The sequence below is a fragment of the Accipiter gentilis genome, chromosome 22 (genome assembly GCF_929443795.1).
Source record: "Accipiter gentilis chromosome 22, bAccGen1.1, whole genome shotgun sequence".
Classification (NCBI taxonomy): Eukaryota; Metazoa; Chordata; class Aves; order Accipitriformes; family Accipitridae; genus Astur; species Astur gentilis.
This window is the reverse complement of record NC_064901.1, coordinates 1,470,034-1,482,210: the sequence shown is the minus strand read 5'-3', so window position 1 is coordinate 1,482,210 and position 12,177 is coordinate 1,470,034. Positions and strand designations below refer to the sequence as shown.

Here is a 12,177-nt window from a genome sequence, read left to right as displayed (position 1 = left end):
TGTTGGTAGGCTTAGTCTGGACAGGAGGAGACAGAGCAAGTCACGCTTCTTCTAGTGGGGTTGCTTTTCTGCACTGGGAACTTCTCCACTTTTATTCTGTATGTACTACCTACTCAGTTGCCTTCCCTCTGTGCGTGTGGCATGAAGAAGACAATGTGCCAAGCCCAGCTACAGACAGACAACAAAACCAAGGCCTTTGAACAAAAATGCGCTCAACAGAAATAGCAAGTGTTGTCAGTGTGTTGGAAATTTAAAGAGAAAATTAAAGTCAGCATGCATATTTTATTAATTAAAAGCGTAGTGTGATTTATCAGATGTATCTCAGATTATTACATGAAGACTAGTTCTGAAACTTTGCTTTTACTGTGGCTGCTATAAGTGTTGCCAAAGGAATGAGGTTAAAAGTAGACCTGAACCCTGATGACACGGGTAATTTAGAACCAGTTCTACTGCCGTATATGTAAATTGTTTGTTGTCTTTTCTTTCCTTGTTCATTAACACTAAAGGGCATGTGCGTGGTAACACAATCTTCATGTTTTATAAGCCTTCCTGTGCTTCTGTCGCTTTTCTCCCTAATCCTAATCCCCTGTGACATCCCTGTTAGTTGCTCTGAACAAACTTTTGTTGCCACAGATGGAGGATTATGACATCAGGCAAGGGCTGTAAACTGCAGGAGTAGATGAACTGTTAAAGATGGTTTTACCACGCAAATGGCCTATAGTACTAAGGACTGAGATAAAGCATAATACCCAGTATCTATGCTGTGCTGTCACAGCTGACTCTGAAGATAGAGATCAGGCTTTGAGCTTCCTTGTGGTATTGTCAGGCTTTCAAAATTCCTCATCATTGTGTGGTTTTTTGTTTTTTTTTCTTTTTCTCTGGCTGCTTTGAAAATATTGTTTCCATTTTCACAGTTGGTTTCTGTAAAATACAATTCAGAAACCACAATACTGGTCATGAATTCAAGTGCTTTGGCTCTCTGGACTCTCTCACTACAAGCACTTCAAGCCACAGGTACTAGGCCTCATGCAGTCTTATTCCTTGAGTAGAGTACTGGTCCTTTCTCTTGTAGCACCTAGACAAAGGATTTCCCTGTTAGATGATGCCCGTTGTCAAGTCCAGTTTCTCATTAAAGTGCTCTTAGAAGAGTAAAGGAAGAGAGGAGAAATATTGTCATTGAAAATTGTTCTGCTTTGCTTCTATGTAATGGCGTTTACAGTTGATGCTGTAGCAAGTTTGCATAGTCATAATTGCTTTCTGTTTTCTTTTTTAAATATAACTTGCTTGTTTATACTTCTAGCAGTATTGGCATTCATATTTAGTGTTAGAGGTTAGATAATAATGTAGTAAGGTACAGGAGAGGTATCGGTTCCTTATCCCTTATCCTCGAATAACTCAGACATTTTAGGCAAAATGACGGTTAACATTCTATTTGGGATTGTTAAATGTCATCCTTTCTTTTGCTGGGCCAGACTAAGTCTGAAGCAAGTCTCAGACCCCCAACCTGATGCATGTGTATCTATATAGTTATATCCATGTCTTTTATGAGTGTAAAGGCAGGAGGGAAGTGTGTACATATATGTGCCTACGAGCCCACCCTGTAAAGTTGGTCAGTACTGTTGTAGTTCTAGAAGTGATCTGTTAACTTCATGCTGTGTCAGTGAGACCACTGGGATTTGTACAGCTACAAATGAGTCAGGTGGGTGGGAAGAAGAGGCGGAGGGGAGGAGAAAAGTGTTGAAAAATGCTGCTCAACTTTCAGTATGGTAACACACGGTTTTCTTGCTGTGGCTGCTGCCGCTGGCTCTTTTCAATAGGTGAATTTTCTTTCAGTGATTTTGTCTGCTTTTGTTATCCACACTTATATTTCTAGCTAGAGGTTTTGGGGTTTTGTTGGTTTTGTTTGTTTGTTTGTTTTTTTAACAACATAACAGATTGGGGAAGAAACTCAGGTTTTTGTTCAGTTAAACTCTCTGCCTACTGTGAGTCACATGGTCCGTCTTATTGCAGGAGAGATGTAAAGAAACACAAATAGCTAAAAAGCTGCTGAAATCCACCCATTCTGTTCTTGCAGTGGGGAAAGATGATCTGGTGGGAAGGGCAGGAATGCTGCACCAAAGCTGTAAGGGTCCGTTCCTGGCTTGGTCTTTGAATTGTTGGGAGGATCATGGCATGATGTGGGTTCTGCAAAGGCTTGTAAATGTGGAAGTGCCCAGATGCACAATCTGAGTATCGAAGATGCTGTATAACTATGGTACTCAGTGAAATTACTGTGGGTGGTGTCAGATGGCGGATGAGAGGTTTCATTTTGGGTTAAAACATTTGAAAATGCTGTCTCCACTTTGGTGTGTCCCATCTCATCTATGAAGTACAGATGGTGGTTCTGATGTGATGAAGAGTAGGATGAGCCTCATGGACTTGCTAACAAAGACTGTGACAGAAGATGCTGGGATGGGTAGAACAGTTGTTGCTTTATCCTTATGCTATTGTCCTAGATGGGAAGTGATTAACAAACTGGTCTCAGGCAGCCTAGCCAGTAGATCCTCTACTCTGTTATGTACTCTATTTCTTTTGTTTCTTTTTCTTTTCCAACAAGTGCAGGATATAGAATGGTAGGTATGTCAAGTATAGTTCTACATTTTATTTGAAGTACTGCACAATAGGAGCAGCATACCTTTGTCTAGAATGCTGAAGATAAAATACTTTCCCAGAAAGCAACTTCTGAATTCACGTTCTTATAATCTATGGCTTGCAGCTTCATGTCTGCTCTCAGCTGATGCTGTCATCCAGCTACCTTCTTGTGGATGACATACTAGCCGTCATTCGGAGTCCTTCTGATCTGAAGATCGCTTTTTTGCCTGTTGCAAGGTTCATCTGAGTACGATAGCAACTGTTAGTTCCAAATCACAGAACAATGAAAGGCTGTTCTGTTAGTAGTAGCTGCTTCCACCTCTGCTTCCCCCAAAGGCTGTGGAAACCAGTCCGGAATAGAGACGTGATGTGGACTAATGTCATGCCTTTCTGGGGACTTCATTGACCTATTTCCAGAGGAACCTATGTAATGGGACTGGTCAGAGTCTTTGGGGGTTTTTGTTCATTTGTGGTTTTTTTTTTTTTTCTTAACCTATAAAGCAAAGTTGTAGCCAAATGAGGTTTCAAAACTTCAGTTTGAATCTATATATCAGTGTTCTTTGGGTAGGATGAAGCATTGTTCATGGGCCTGTTTCTTAGCCTTCATTTCTACAAGGGGATCAAACTTCCGGGGAAGCACAGCAACATGGCAGTGTTTGTTTTCCTTGCATCACACCTTATTTTACAGTAAATTTTTTTGAGCAAGCACCAAACATGAGTTGGGCCTGCCTAAGAGGGAGTATGTTGCTCTTCACTCTTCCTCTTTGCTCTGTGTTACAGTTTGCTGTTTTGTCGTGGAGTGTACGGTTGCCTTTGTGCTCTTTTTACCTGAGTTTCTTGCATGTCCAAGAATCAAGAAGTGTTTGGTTAGTGCTTTATTTCTTCTGCATGAGGATCCTGATACTAATGGTAATGATGAATTGGAGCTTTTGTGGACTTGACTAAAATGATTTTCTCAGCTTTGTTTCACCCTTTTCTTGTCATATCTTCTTCAGGACCAAGCACTACCTGCCAGGAAGATTCCTGTGCGAATCAGGGCGTCTGTAATCAGCAATGGGAAGGCTTCACCTGTGATTGCTCCATGACTTCGTATTCTGGGAGCCAGTGCAATGACCGTAAGTAGGCTTTTCCATTGGATTGGTGAGCTGTGAGTTCTGATGGATGGGAGCACAGAGAACATGTGATTAGTTTTACTTTCAATTGAAATACAACTTTCCCAGTGTCAAAGCCAAACTTTGTTTCCTGGAAGGTTTCTTTGAAGCATACAGCAGATTAGATACAGCAGGTTATATTTTTTCTTTTTCCTTGTTAAAACAAAAGTAGGCAATTTGGTATGTGGGGTTTTTTTTCTTCTTTTCAAAAGCTAACTCAGCTAGACCAATGATGCCAGTTGATGTTAATGGAATTCCTGGTTTAGAGAAATAAGGAATTACTTTTATATATTGTGTGTAATATTTACATCGGTACAAAAAAGGCTAGGTTTTGGGTATTGAATTACGCTTTGAGGTAACGCTTTTCATTCAAACCTTGATGCCAAAGGCATGGAATCCACGTAAAACTGCTAAGCAGTGTTCTGGATTGTCTTCTGAATTACTAGGTGTATGCTAAGATGAGAAATTGGGTACTGTTTGCTAGAACGTTCAGTTAAAACCAGGTGGTCAATTAAACATACAGCAATAGTGTTGTGCTGCTTGGCATATTGATTTGCTTCATCTCAAAACATTGCATGTTCTTCTTGGCTGATTACTATTAAGATCTCTGATGAAATAATTGAACAAAACCCTGAAGCCTTCCTTTAGGGGGAAGATAATCAGCTTTCAGACATTCCCTCTACTCATCCTGATATGGCCTTTGCTTCTGCCTGGAGGGAGCAGATCAGTTCAGCTCTACTCTCTCTCCACGTCTATTATTCAAGGTGACAGTTAGTCCCCTTTTTCCTCCCTGCTTCGAGGCAGGGAACAAGGGAGCACATTGTAAGTAACACAGTAGGCTTCAATAATTTGGTTCCTTATGCATGTAAATTTTAAGACCAGAAAAGAGTCTTATAGTCTGCTCTGACCACCTGCATCTCACAAGCTGCTGCTCTTCATTAAGGGTATTTGCGGTAGACTTTATTAATGGTACCAGCAAGGTCCACACAACATTAGTGCCACAGCACTATCATATCTGCAACCCTTCTAGAAGTTTGAGATGTGGCTGAATTGACAGCACATATGACAAGCTGTTTAACACGCGGTGACTGTTTCTGCTGAAGGTCAAAAAGCCTGCTTTTCTGAGTCATTGATAAAATGTGGTGTTATCTGTGTTGGTCTCCCCTTTCTCCCAGCATAGTTCTCCCAAACAGGTATTGGAAAGGCCGATCAGGATTCGTATTTTGATAGGGACTGTATAAGAAGGGTATTACAGACACAGATTTACTGGCTTTAATGCCACATCGTGGTGTTGGGTTGTTTTAGAATCCAGAATGACTCCTTTGGGTCCAGAAGAAACATTTCATATTGGAGCCACAAGATTTGGCTCCGATTTTCTGTGTCCTTGTTTCGGTTTGCTTTTGTCAATTGGACACCCAGTTTCCCATTCTTGCACTACTACTTCAATCATTCAGTTTAGACTTGCTAAGCATAGCACATTATAAACCTGTTGTGTAAAAGAAATGTTACTTTAAATCCTGTTGGGCTACATTTAAGTGCATCTTCAGGAAATCTCTAAAGAGATTATTGATACTGTCTGTTTTGTTTCTAGTGTGCTGGGCTTCGCAGCTCCAGAACGTCACAGTGCCCTTGTTATGCTGTTGCTAATGTCTTAGAGCAGGCACTGAAGTGTCAGGAAGCCAGGTTCCTGTGTCTGTAATTGTGGATTCCTTGCTGCTTTTTAGAGCTGGCAGCTGGAAACCATGTAGAGCAGAGATGGGGGTTTGATATGAGTGGGGGTGATGTGGGCAATGTAGTAGCCAGGCTCCCAGTGTCAAGCCTGGCTGGTGACTTAGAAATGCTCACAGGAGGATGTGCATTTCAAAATGGTCTGGAAAGGTAAGTCATGTGGACTCCTGGAACACAACGAGACTTCAGCCAGGATCTTCAAAAAGTGCGTATAACATCATCTTGTGTTGGTGGTGTGTTTTTTTGGTTTTGTTCTTTTTTTTAATTTTTTTTTTAGTCTTTGCCATGTATCAAGACATTTAAGACATAGTTCTACTCCCGGTTGCCTGATGAAGTTATAAAGCATTGCAGGCTGTGGAGAGGGAGAAGGCTTCCTTCCTGTTCCTCTCTGTTAGATGTGGTTGCTGTTATACCTGAGTCTAATGGAAGTACAGACACTTGTAAGTTAATTGAATTAAATGTTCTTTGGACTGGATTTTTGTGCAAGTACAGGCAGGGGGGAGATAACTTCTGTGTAACCTGAAGCCTTGCTATTATTTAGAAATGCATCAGGCTTTTTGGCAGAACTTTTTTCTGCGACAGGAGTCTAATTCTATTAATTTGGTAGATGGCTATTTCTATTTTATAAGCGAATTGTGGTCTCCCACTAATGTAAATATAGAAGTCAATACAAGAGGTCTAGATTTACACAATGGAAATGGTAGCAAAAGGAGGACTTGCTGAATGTATTCTGTCTTTCTATTTCTGTTAACTCAAGTGTCTACACTGGAAAATTTGTGTTGCCATGTATTTGATACAGAATATTTCTGTGCCTCTGAGATAGAAAAATGGCATGTCTGGTATTCTCTTCAATTATTCGTGATGATCTCTTTAGATAATCCCCAATTAAGTATTGGTAAGTGTGATTTGTTATTTGCTAGTGTAAACTTTACAAAGTCATTCAGTGTTAGGGATACTCAAGAAAGCTTGGTGCACCAATACATTTTTGTTTAGTTACAGCTATCTCCGTGGCGTGATTCAGACGCCCAGCTGGGAGATGGACTGTATTACCTCTCCCTTGGTATTTTGTGTTTTTCACCATCTGGGTCAATTTTTGTCCAGATGTCATGACCTCTGTTTAATGTCAATGCCAGCATGCTCAGCTTAATTTACTTACAGAAACCCTCTTCATTGTTCATGTTTAGTTATCACCCATTCATTTCTAATGTGCCCAGCTTATCACTTACTGAGTCAGAGAGCAAGAGGTTGCTAGTGTGTAGAAAATAAATCTGTGTAGACTTCATTAGTCATGCATGCCTAAACCAGTCAGCTGTTTAAATATCAGCACACTTGGGGAGTTGCCTTTCATACTGCAGAGACATCCACCCTACATGAAGCAAGAGCCTCCTCTTATTTATCTTGAGTGAATCATACTTCATTACAGCAGGTCAGGCACCCTGCCTACTTCTTACTTCCCTCCTCATGCTTTGCCCTCGCTTACTCGGTGTTCTTTTACATACCCTCTACTATAACTAGTGTTTTCTAGCTGATGGCTCACTTTCATTTCCTACCCTAAGCCTTTGTCTTCTGTCTCTGAATGACCTTATCCTCTGAGAATTGGGATAAGAGGAGGGAAATGTAACTGTGTACTTTAGTACATGTTGTAAATTGTACCATTGTGGGTTGGGTTGTGAACCCTGCTTTTACCCTTCTTAGCACTGTTTTACTTTCATTTGTGCTGCAGCTCCAAGAACTGTAACACCTTCGGGGCAAGGATCTAGTGGTACTTCTTATTAAAGCATCATGCACTTTTCTGATGCTTAGTAATAACCCACTACATAATTGCTTTAGCACTTGAGTGGTTTAAGAATGTGTTTTGCCTTTCTTTGTACTGAAAGGCATTTCCCCTCCCTTGAGTAACAACTGTAAAACATCATAGAATCTATGATTCTATATCAGGCTGCAGATCAAGAGCTTGCTTGCCCCATCTTCCCTTTGGGATTCATCCGGGATGGGTAGTGTTGTCGACATCGGGGGAGGAATTTGTCTGTCCCTGTTTTTGGTGAGAAAGAGGGAATTTGAGTGACAGATGCTTTTTGGAATTGCTTCTGCTGCACCTTTCAACTTCTCAAGGTGCCCTGACAGAAAAGTGTTTCCTTTTTTTCAATTGTGAAAGCTAGCCAACTTTATCCTTTTGTAATCCCCAAAATGTAGCTAGGTCCCTAGTGAGTAATTTAATTACAATTGCTTCAACAGCTTGGCAGAAGGAGCATTTAGGATGAGAGCTGCAATCAGTCACTGATATCTGTGCACACCTGGCTGCTGTCAGCACATAAGCTATGGTCCAGCTGTGCTACAGACTTCAATAGGAGAGAGACTTTTTACAGGTGGCAGTGATTACAGCTTCTGTTATCAACCTTTGAGCAGTTCAAGCACTTGCTTAATTCTCTTCCTGACACTGCTCAGCAGCTATGTCATTTTCATAAACATGTCACAGAAGGCTCTTGCCATGATTTTGTTTCTTGTGATCTCTGCTCTCTTTGACAGTAGTTTTTTACGTGATACTTTTTGGTAGTCATGGCAATAGTTATCACTTTTCATGTAATAAGTAGCTGAGTGAGTGGTACTGTGTTCTGGGTATTTTGCCCCATGAAAGAGCTGGCCTCTGAAATGGTTCCTTCAGTAACGGCACACCCAGGGTGTGAGCTCTGATAAGACATTGATGTAAGTTGACAGCAGTAACAGAAATGTGGTACAGCAAAATAGGAGTGTCTGTTCTGTCACCCTAAGCTCTATTTGCCAATGATGATCTCTAACTACATCTTTCCACTAAATGTAAGTTAATAAATTAAGTGTTCTAAATTGTCAGGTGTAACAAGGATTTGATTAATTTTAAATGTAGCTGTTTCCTTGTAATACCCTGCACATGTATTGCCTCAATTGTATTGCCTAAATACTCTAGATGAATATCACACCAGCTACGGTTTCATCAGTATGAGGTATTTTGGGTGCCACGTGGTATGCAGATGGTACCTGTACTTTTGCAGAGAACGGAAAAACCCTTGTAAAAGCCTGTTAATCTTGCAGCTGTTGCTGTTGATCTGCAACAGGATATGCTAGTCACCAATCCAGGCAAAAGCAGAGCTGGCTTTGATTGTTGTCTCCATACCCCTATGAATCTGCCATAACTGGCACTACAGATTATGAAAATGTGATTCCCATGTTGGGCCTAATGTCCTGGATGGAAGCTCTGGCTTGCAATAATCTTTAGTCCATTTTTTTCCCCAACTGGGTTTTGTGTGCTCTCCCATCTTTGCAGTACCCAACTGAGTCAGACATCAGTGCTTTTATGCCATTGATTAAAGTCTGATGCATGATAGGTAGAGTGTAATGGTGTTAATGAGATGGGGTAAGGTTCACTTAGTGCTTTCCCAGACAGCACGGCGTTTTCTGTTGTAGTACACACTGTATTGCCTTCTTATTCCTGTAGGGTCCTCAAGATGATTGTTTATTTTCCAGGCTGACTACATAGAAAACAGTTTGCAAAGAGGAGCCTGCATTAATGGGTGAGAACAGATACATGGAGATTGAAGTTGCTCTCTGTATTTTATGGACTAGACTTTGCAGTAACACTTATTTATAAATACAAAATAATTTCTTTGATTTCAATGAGGTAACTCAAGATTTATGCCAGTATTGGCAGATCAAAATCTGGTGTGTGACTCTGAATCCACATATCAAATACGCCTAATTATTTTGTACTTAAGATTTATATAGGGTTTTTTATACCTTAGACTGAAAGCTGGCTTTAAGGTTAGTCACTAGCATGGACAAAAGTATGTCATGAAGTATTTACATGGTGCGGGTAGCTGAGAGAATGCCAACATGGAGATGGATGCAGGCAGTGCTAGAATTTTTAATTTTTTTTTTTCTTCTTGGTGGCTTTTGAACCTTTAAGCCTGGGGCTACATAAGGGAGGAGGCTGGGGTGAGCAGGGAGAGAGAAAGACATCTTGTATACTTACCCTGTTTTTTGCAATGGAAATTATTAACAGAAAAACAATGGCAGGAGGACTCGGAGGTCCTGAAGGAGTATCTTGTTCACTATCCAGGCTGCCTAATGTACTAATTATTGCCTGTCATTGGAAGAAGTCTACCTATTGATCTCCAGTGGAGTTTAGCTGTATATAGGGACATATCTTTATTATGTTGCAATCTTGTTACCCAGGAGCTGGTATAGTAATCTCAGTTGTGGAACACTGGGGATTAGATGCAAAACCTTAATTAGTTATCTTAATAATGATCCCCAAGGGGCAGATTGAAACCAGCTGCTTGGGTACCTGTGAATCAAGCTTTGCGGGGGTGAGGATTTTTTGGTGGATTTGATTTATCTTTGTGGAGGTGCTTCACTGCATACTGACATCTGAGACCCGTGCAAACACTGGGAGTGGAGCCTGGGATTTTGGTTGCTTTTTGCTGTCCTTAGAGATTTTGGGCCATTTTGTTCTCTGATTGTGAAACAAAATAGGCTTTTCAGTAAAAAACCCAAGAATAATCAAATAACATTAATTCTGTTGAGGTGTAAGTGTTAACCGAAACCCCAGTTAGCTATTGGGTGTCCACAGAAGAAAATGCTTCCAAATCTGTTAATGTTAGTTCATTTCAAACTCTTGGGTACATGCAGAACTGGTGAAAATTCTTCTTGGGTAGTAGTTTAATCAGTGAAAACTGCACATTTAGGGCAAGCCAAACTTTGCATATTTCAGTCAAAATTTTAAAATAGTGCTGAACAGAAAAAAAATCAAGGAGGAATAAAGTGGGATGTGGTTGATTTCATAATTTTCAAAACCAAGTTCAGGATTCATTGGCTGCATCCAAATGATGAATTTATCTTGAAAATTAGCAGAGATTGCTTAAAAACCTGAGAAAAAGACAACTAATCTTCATTTCAAGGTGTTGACTAAGTTAGTTCATCCTTCTCTGTCTAGAGGTTATGATTTAGTCACTCTGCTGTGACTCTCTGAGGCTCTTCCCAGACTTCTGTGTTGGAGATGAGCAGTGTGGGATTGTGGTGGCCTCCCTGGCCTGGGAGATGCCTTTCAGGATGCTTCTGTTGCCAGCAGGGTGCTCGAGAGGGTGATCTTGAGTGGGATGGGGAAAGAGTAGAAAATTACTCCTTCCCTAGGAAAGCAGAGTTGTCTGGTCTTTGTAGTGTGCTTTTGTTCAAATGCCTCTAGCCTTAACCTGAGAGTAGTTGTGCTTGTGTCCATTGAGTAACTGTCTCAGATAACATAACTGATCTCTAGACCAGAGTGTCTTGGCTAGGCTCTGGCTTTAATAATACACCTGCCAAATATAAGTAATTTTTTCTTCCAGAGAGACTCTGGCTGTTGATTTTGAAGGAAGTGTGGTTGGAGTTCTATTCTTCCTCTTGTCTCTGGTCAGAAACCTAATTGCAGTGCTTGGCCACAGCAAAGCTGCTGTCAGGTTTGCTGGCTTCCCATAACTGTCATATTTCTTTTCTTTCTTTTTCTTTTTCCTTTTTTTTCTTTTTTTCCAGATTGCACTAAGTGACCTTCTGTCTGTTTTATTTCTGCCCCACTGATCTCAGGCAAATGATGAAGATAGATTGCAATATCACAAGCCATCCATCATACAGTTTGTAGGTCCCTTAGAAGCATCTGTGTCTTTAGTAGTTTATCTGTCAGATATTTCATAATTGAACACCACAAAATGCTGAAAAGAGGGCTAATATTGGTATTTCTTTTTACTACTGGAGACTTCAGCAGTCAGGTGTCTTTCACTTGGAAATACAGACTGTCATAAGTGCCTGCGCACCAGAGTTCAAATTATGGATCCAAGCCAACTGCACGTTACAGAAGGCAGCACTACTGCTGACATCAGCAAAGACTAATTTTTCTGCTTTGCTGTTGTAACACTGGATTGTTTGTATTACCAGTGAAGAATGAACTGAGCAGGCCGGGCTTTCAAGCCCTTGCTCTGTGTGAATGAGCAGAAGTTCTCAGAAGCAGTGACTGTGAATCTGACTGCTGGCGAATGGTTGTAGGCATTCCAGGTATGTGATATGGGGCAAGAGAAAAATCTGGTCAAGGGAGAGTGTGTGTGTGAGAGAGATACTGGTATTGATCTTGAGGTCAGTGGGCATTTTTGACTCCAGAGAACATGCAAAGTTACCCAATGGGGCATGATGTTGATCTCGTAACAGTACTGTCAGCTATGCAGCATATACATGTGGTAGATGAGTTGCCGTACATAGATACCTGAAATACCAGTTTGAAGTATTGTTGAGTTGCACGCATTTGCATGAGGTGTTACACCAGGTAGGACACCATGCTAATCCTATATGCTTAAGTTTAGGGTTAGCCTGGATTTCTCCACATGATGCTGTGGCATGGAGAACATCCTGAGAATTCATCTTGTTATCGTTACTTGAATGCTGAGAACTGAGGTCAGAAGAATTTTCTGTGCTTCCTGTTGTTTGAATACAAATCGTAGTTCAGTGTTTGTACTGGCAGTAAAAAAACCACACACCCCCCAAACCAAACCAACCAACCAAACAAAAACCCAAACCAAGCCCTAAAACCAACAAAAACCCCAGCCTTTTTTCTCTATTGTTTGCACTCGTTACCAGTGATGAGTCTACTCAGCATGTTTCCCAGCTAGAAAAG

At 40.8% G+C, this 12,177-nt stretch overlaps 1 protein-coding gene across 40 annotated transcripts in view; it reads left to right on the top strand.

The window, feature by feature from the left end:
- Window positions 1–12,177, top strand: part of NRXN3 (neurexin 3) — a 1,031,704-nt gene that overhangs the window by 473,444 nt on the left and 546,083 nt on the right. For all 40 annotated transcript variants that reach the window (XR_007509161.1, XR_007509160.1, XR_007509159.1 and 37 more), the window contains one exon: window positions 3,627–3,746. Coding sequence is in view for 36 of the 40 variants with exons in the window: in XM_049825576.1 (XP_049681533.1) it covers window positions 3,627–3,746 (120 nt within the window). In the remaining 4 variants the exon portion in view is untranslated. The remainder of the gene's footprint in view (window positions 1–3,626; window positions 3,747–12,177) is intronic.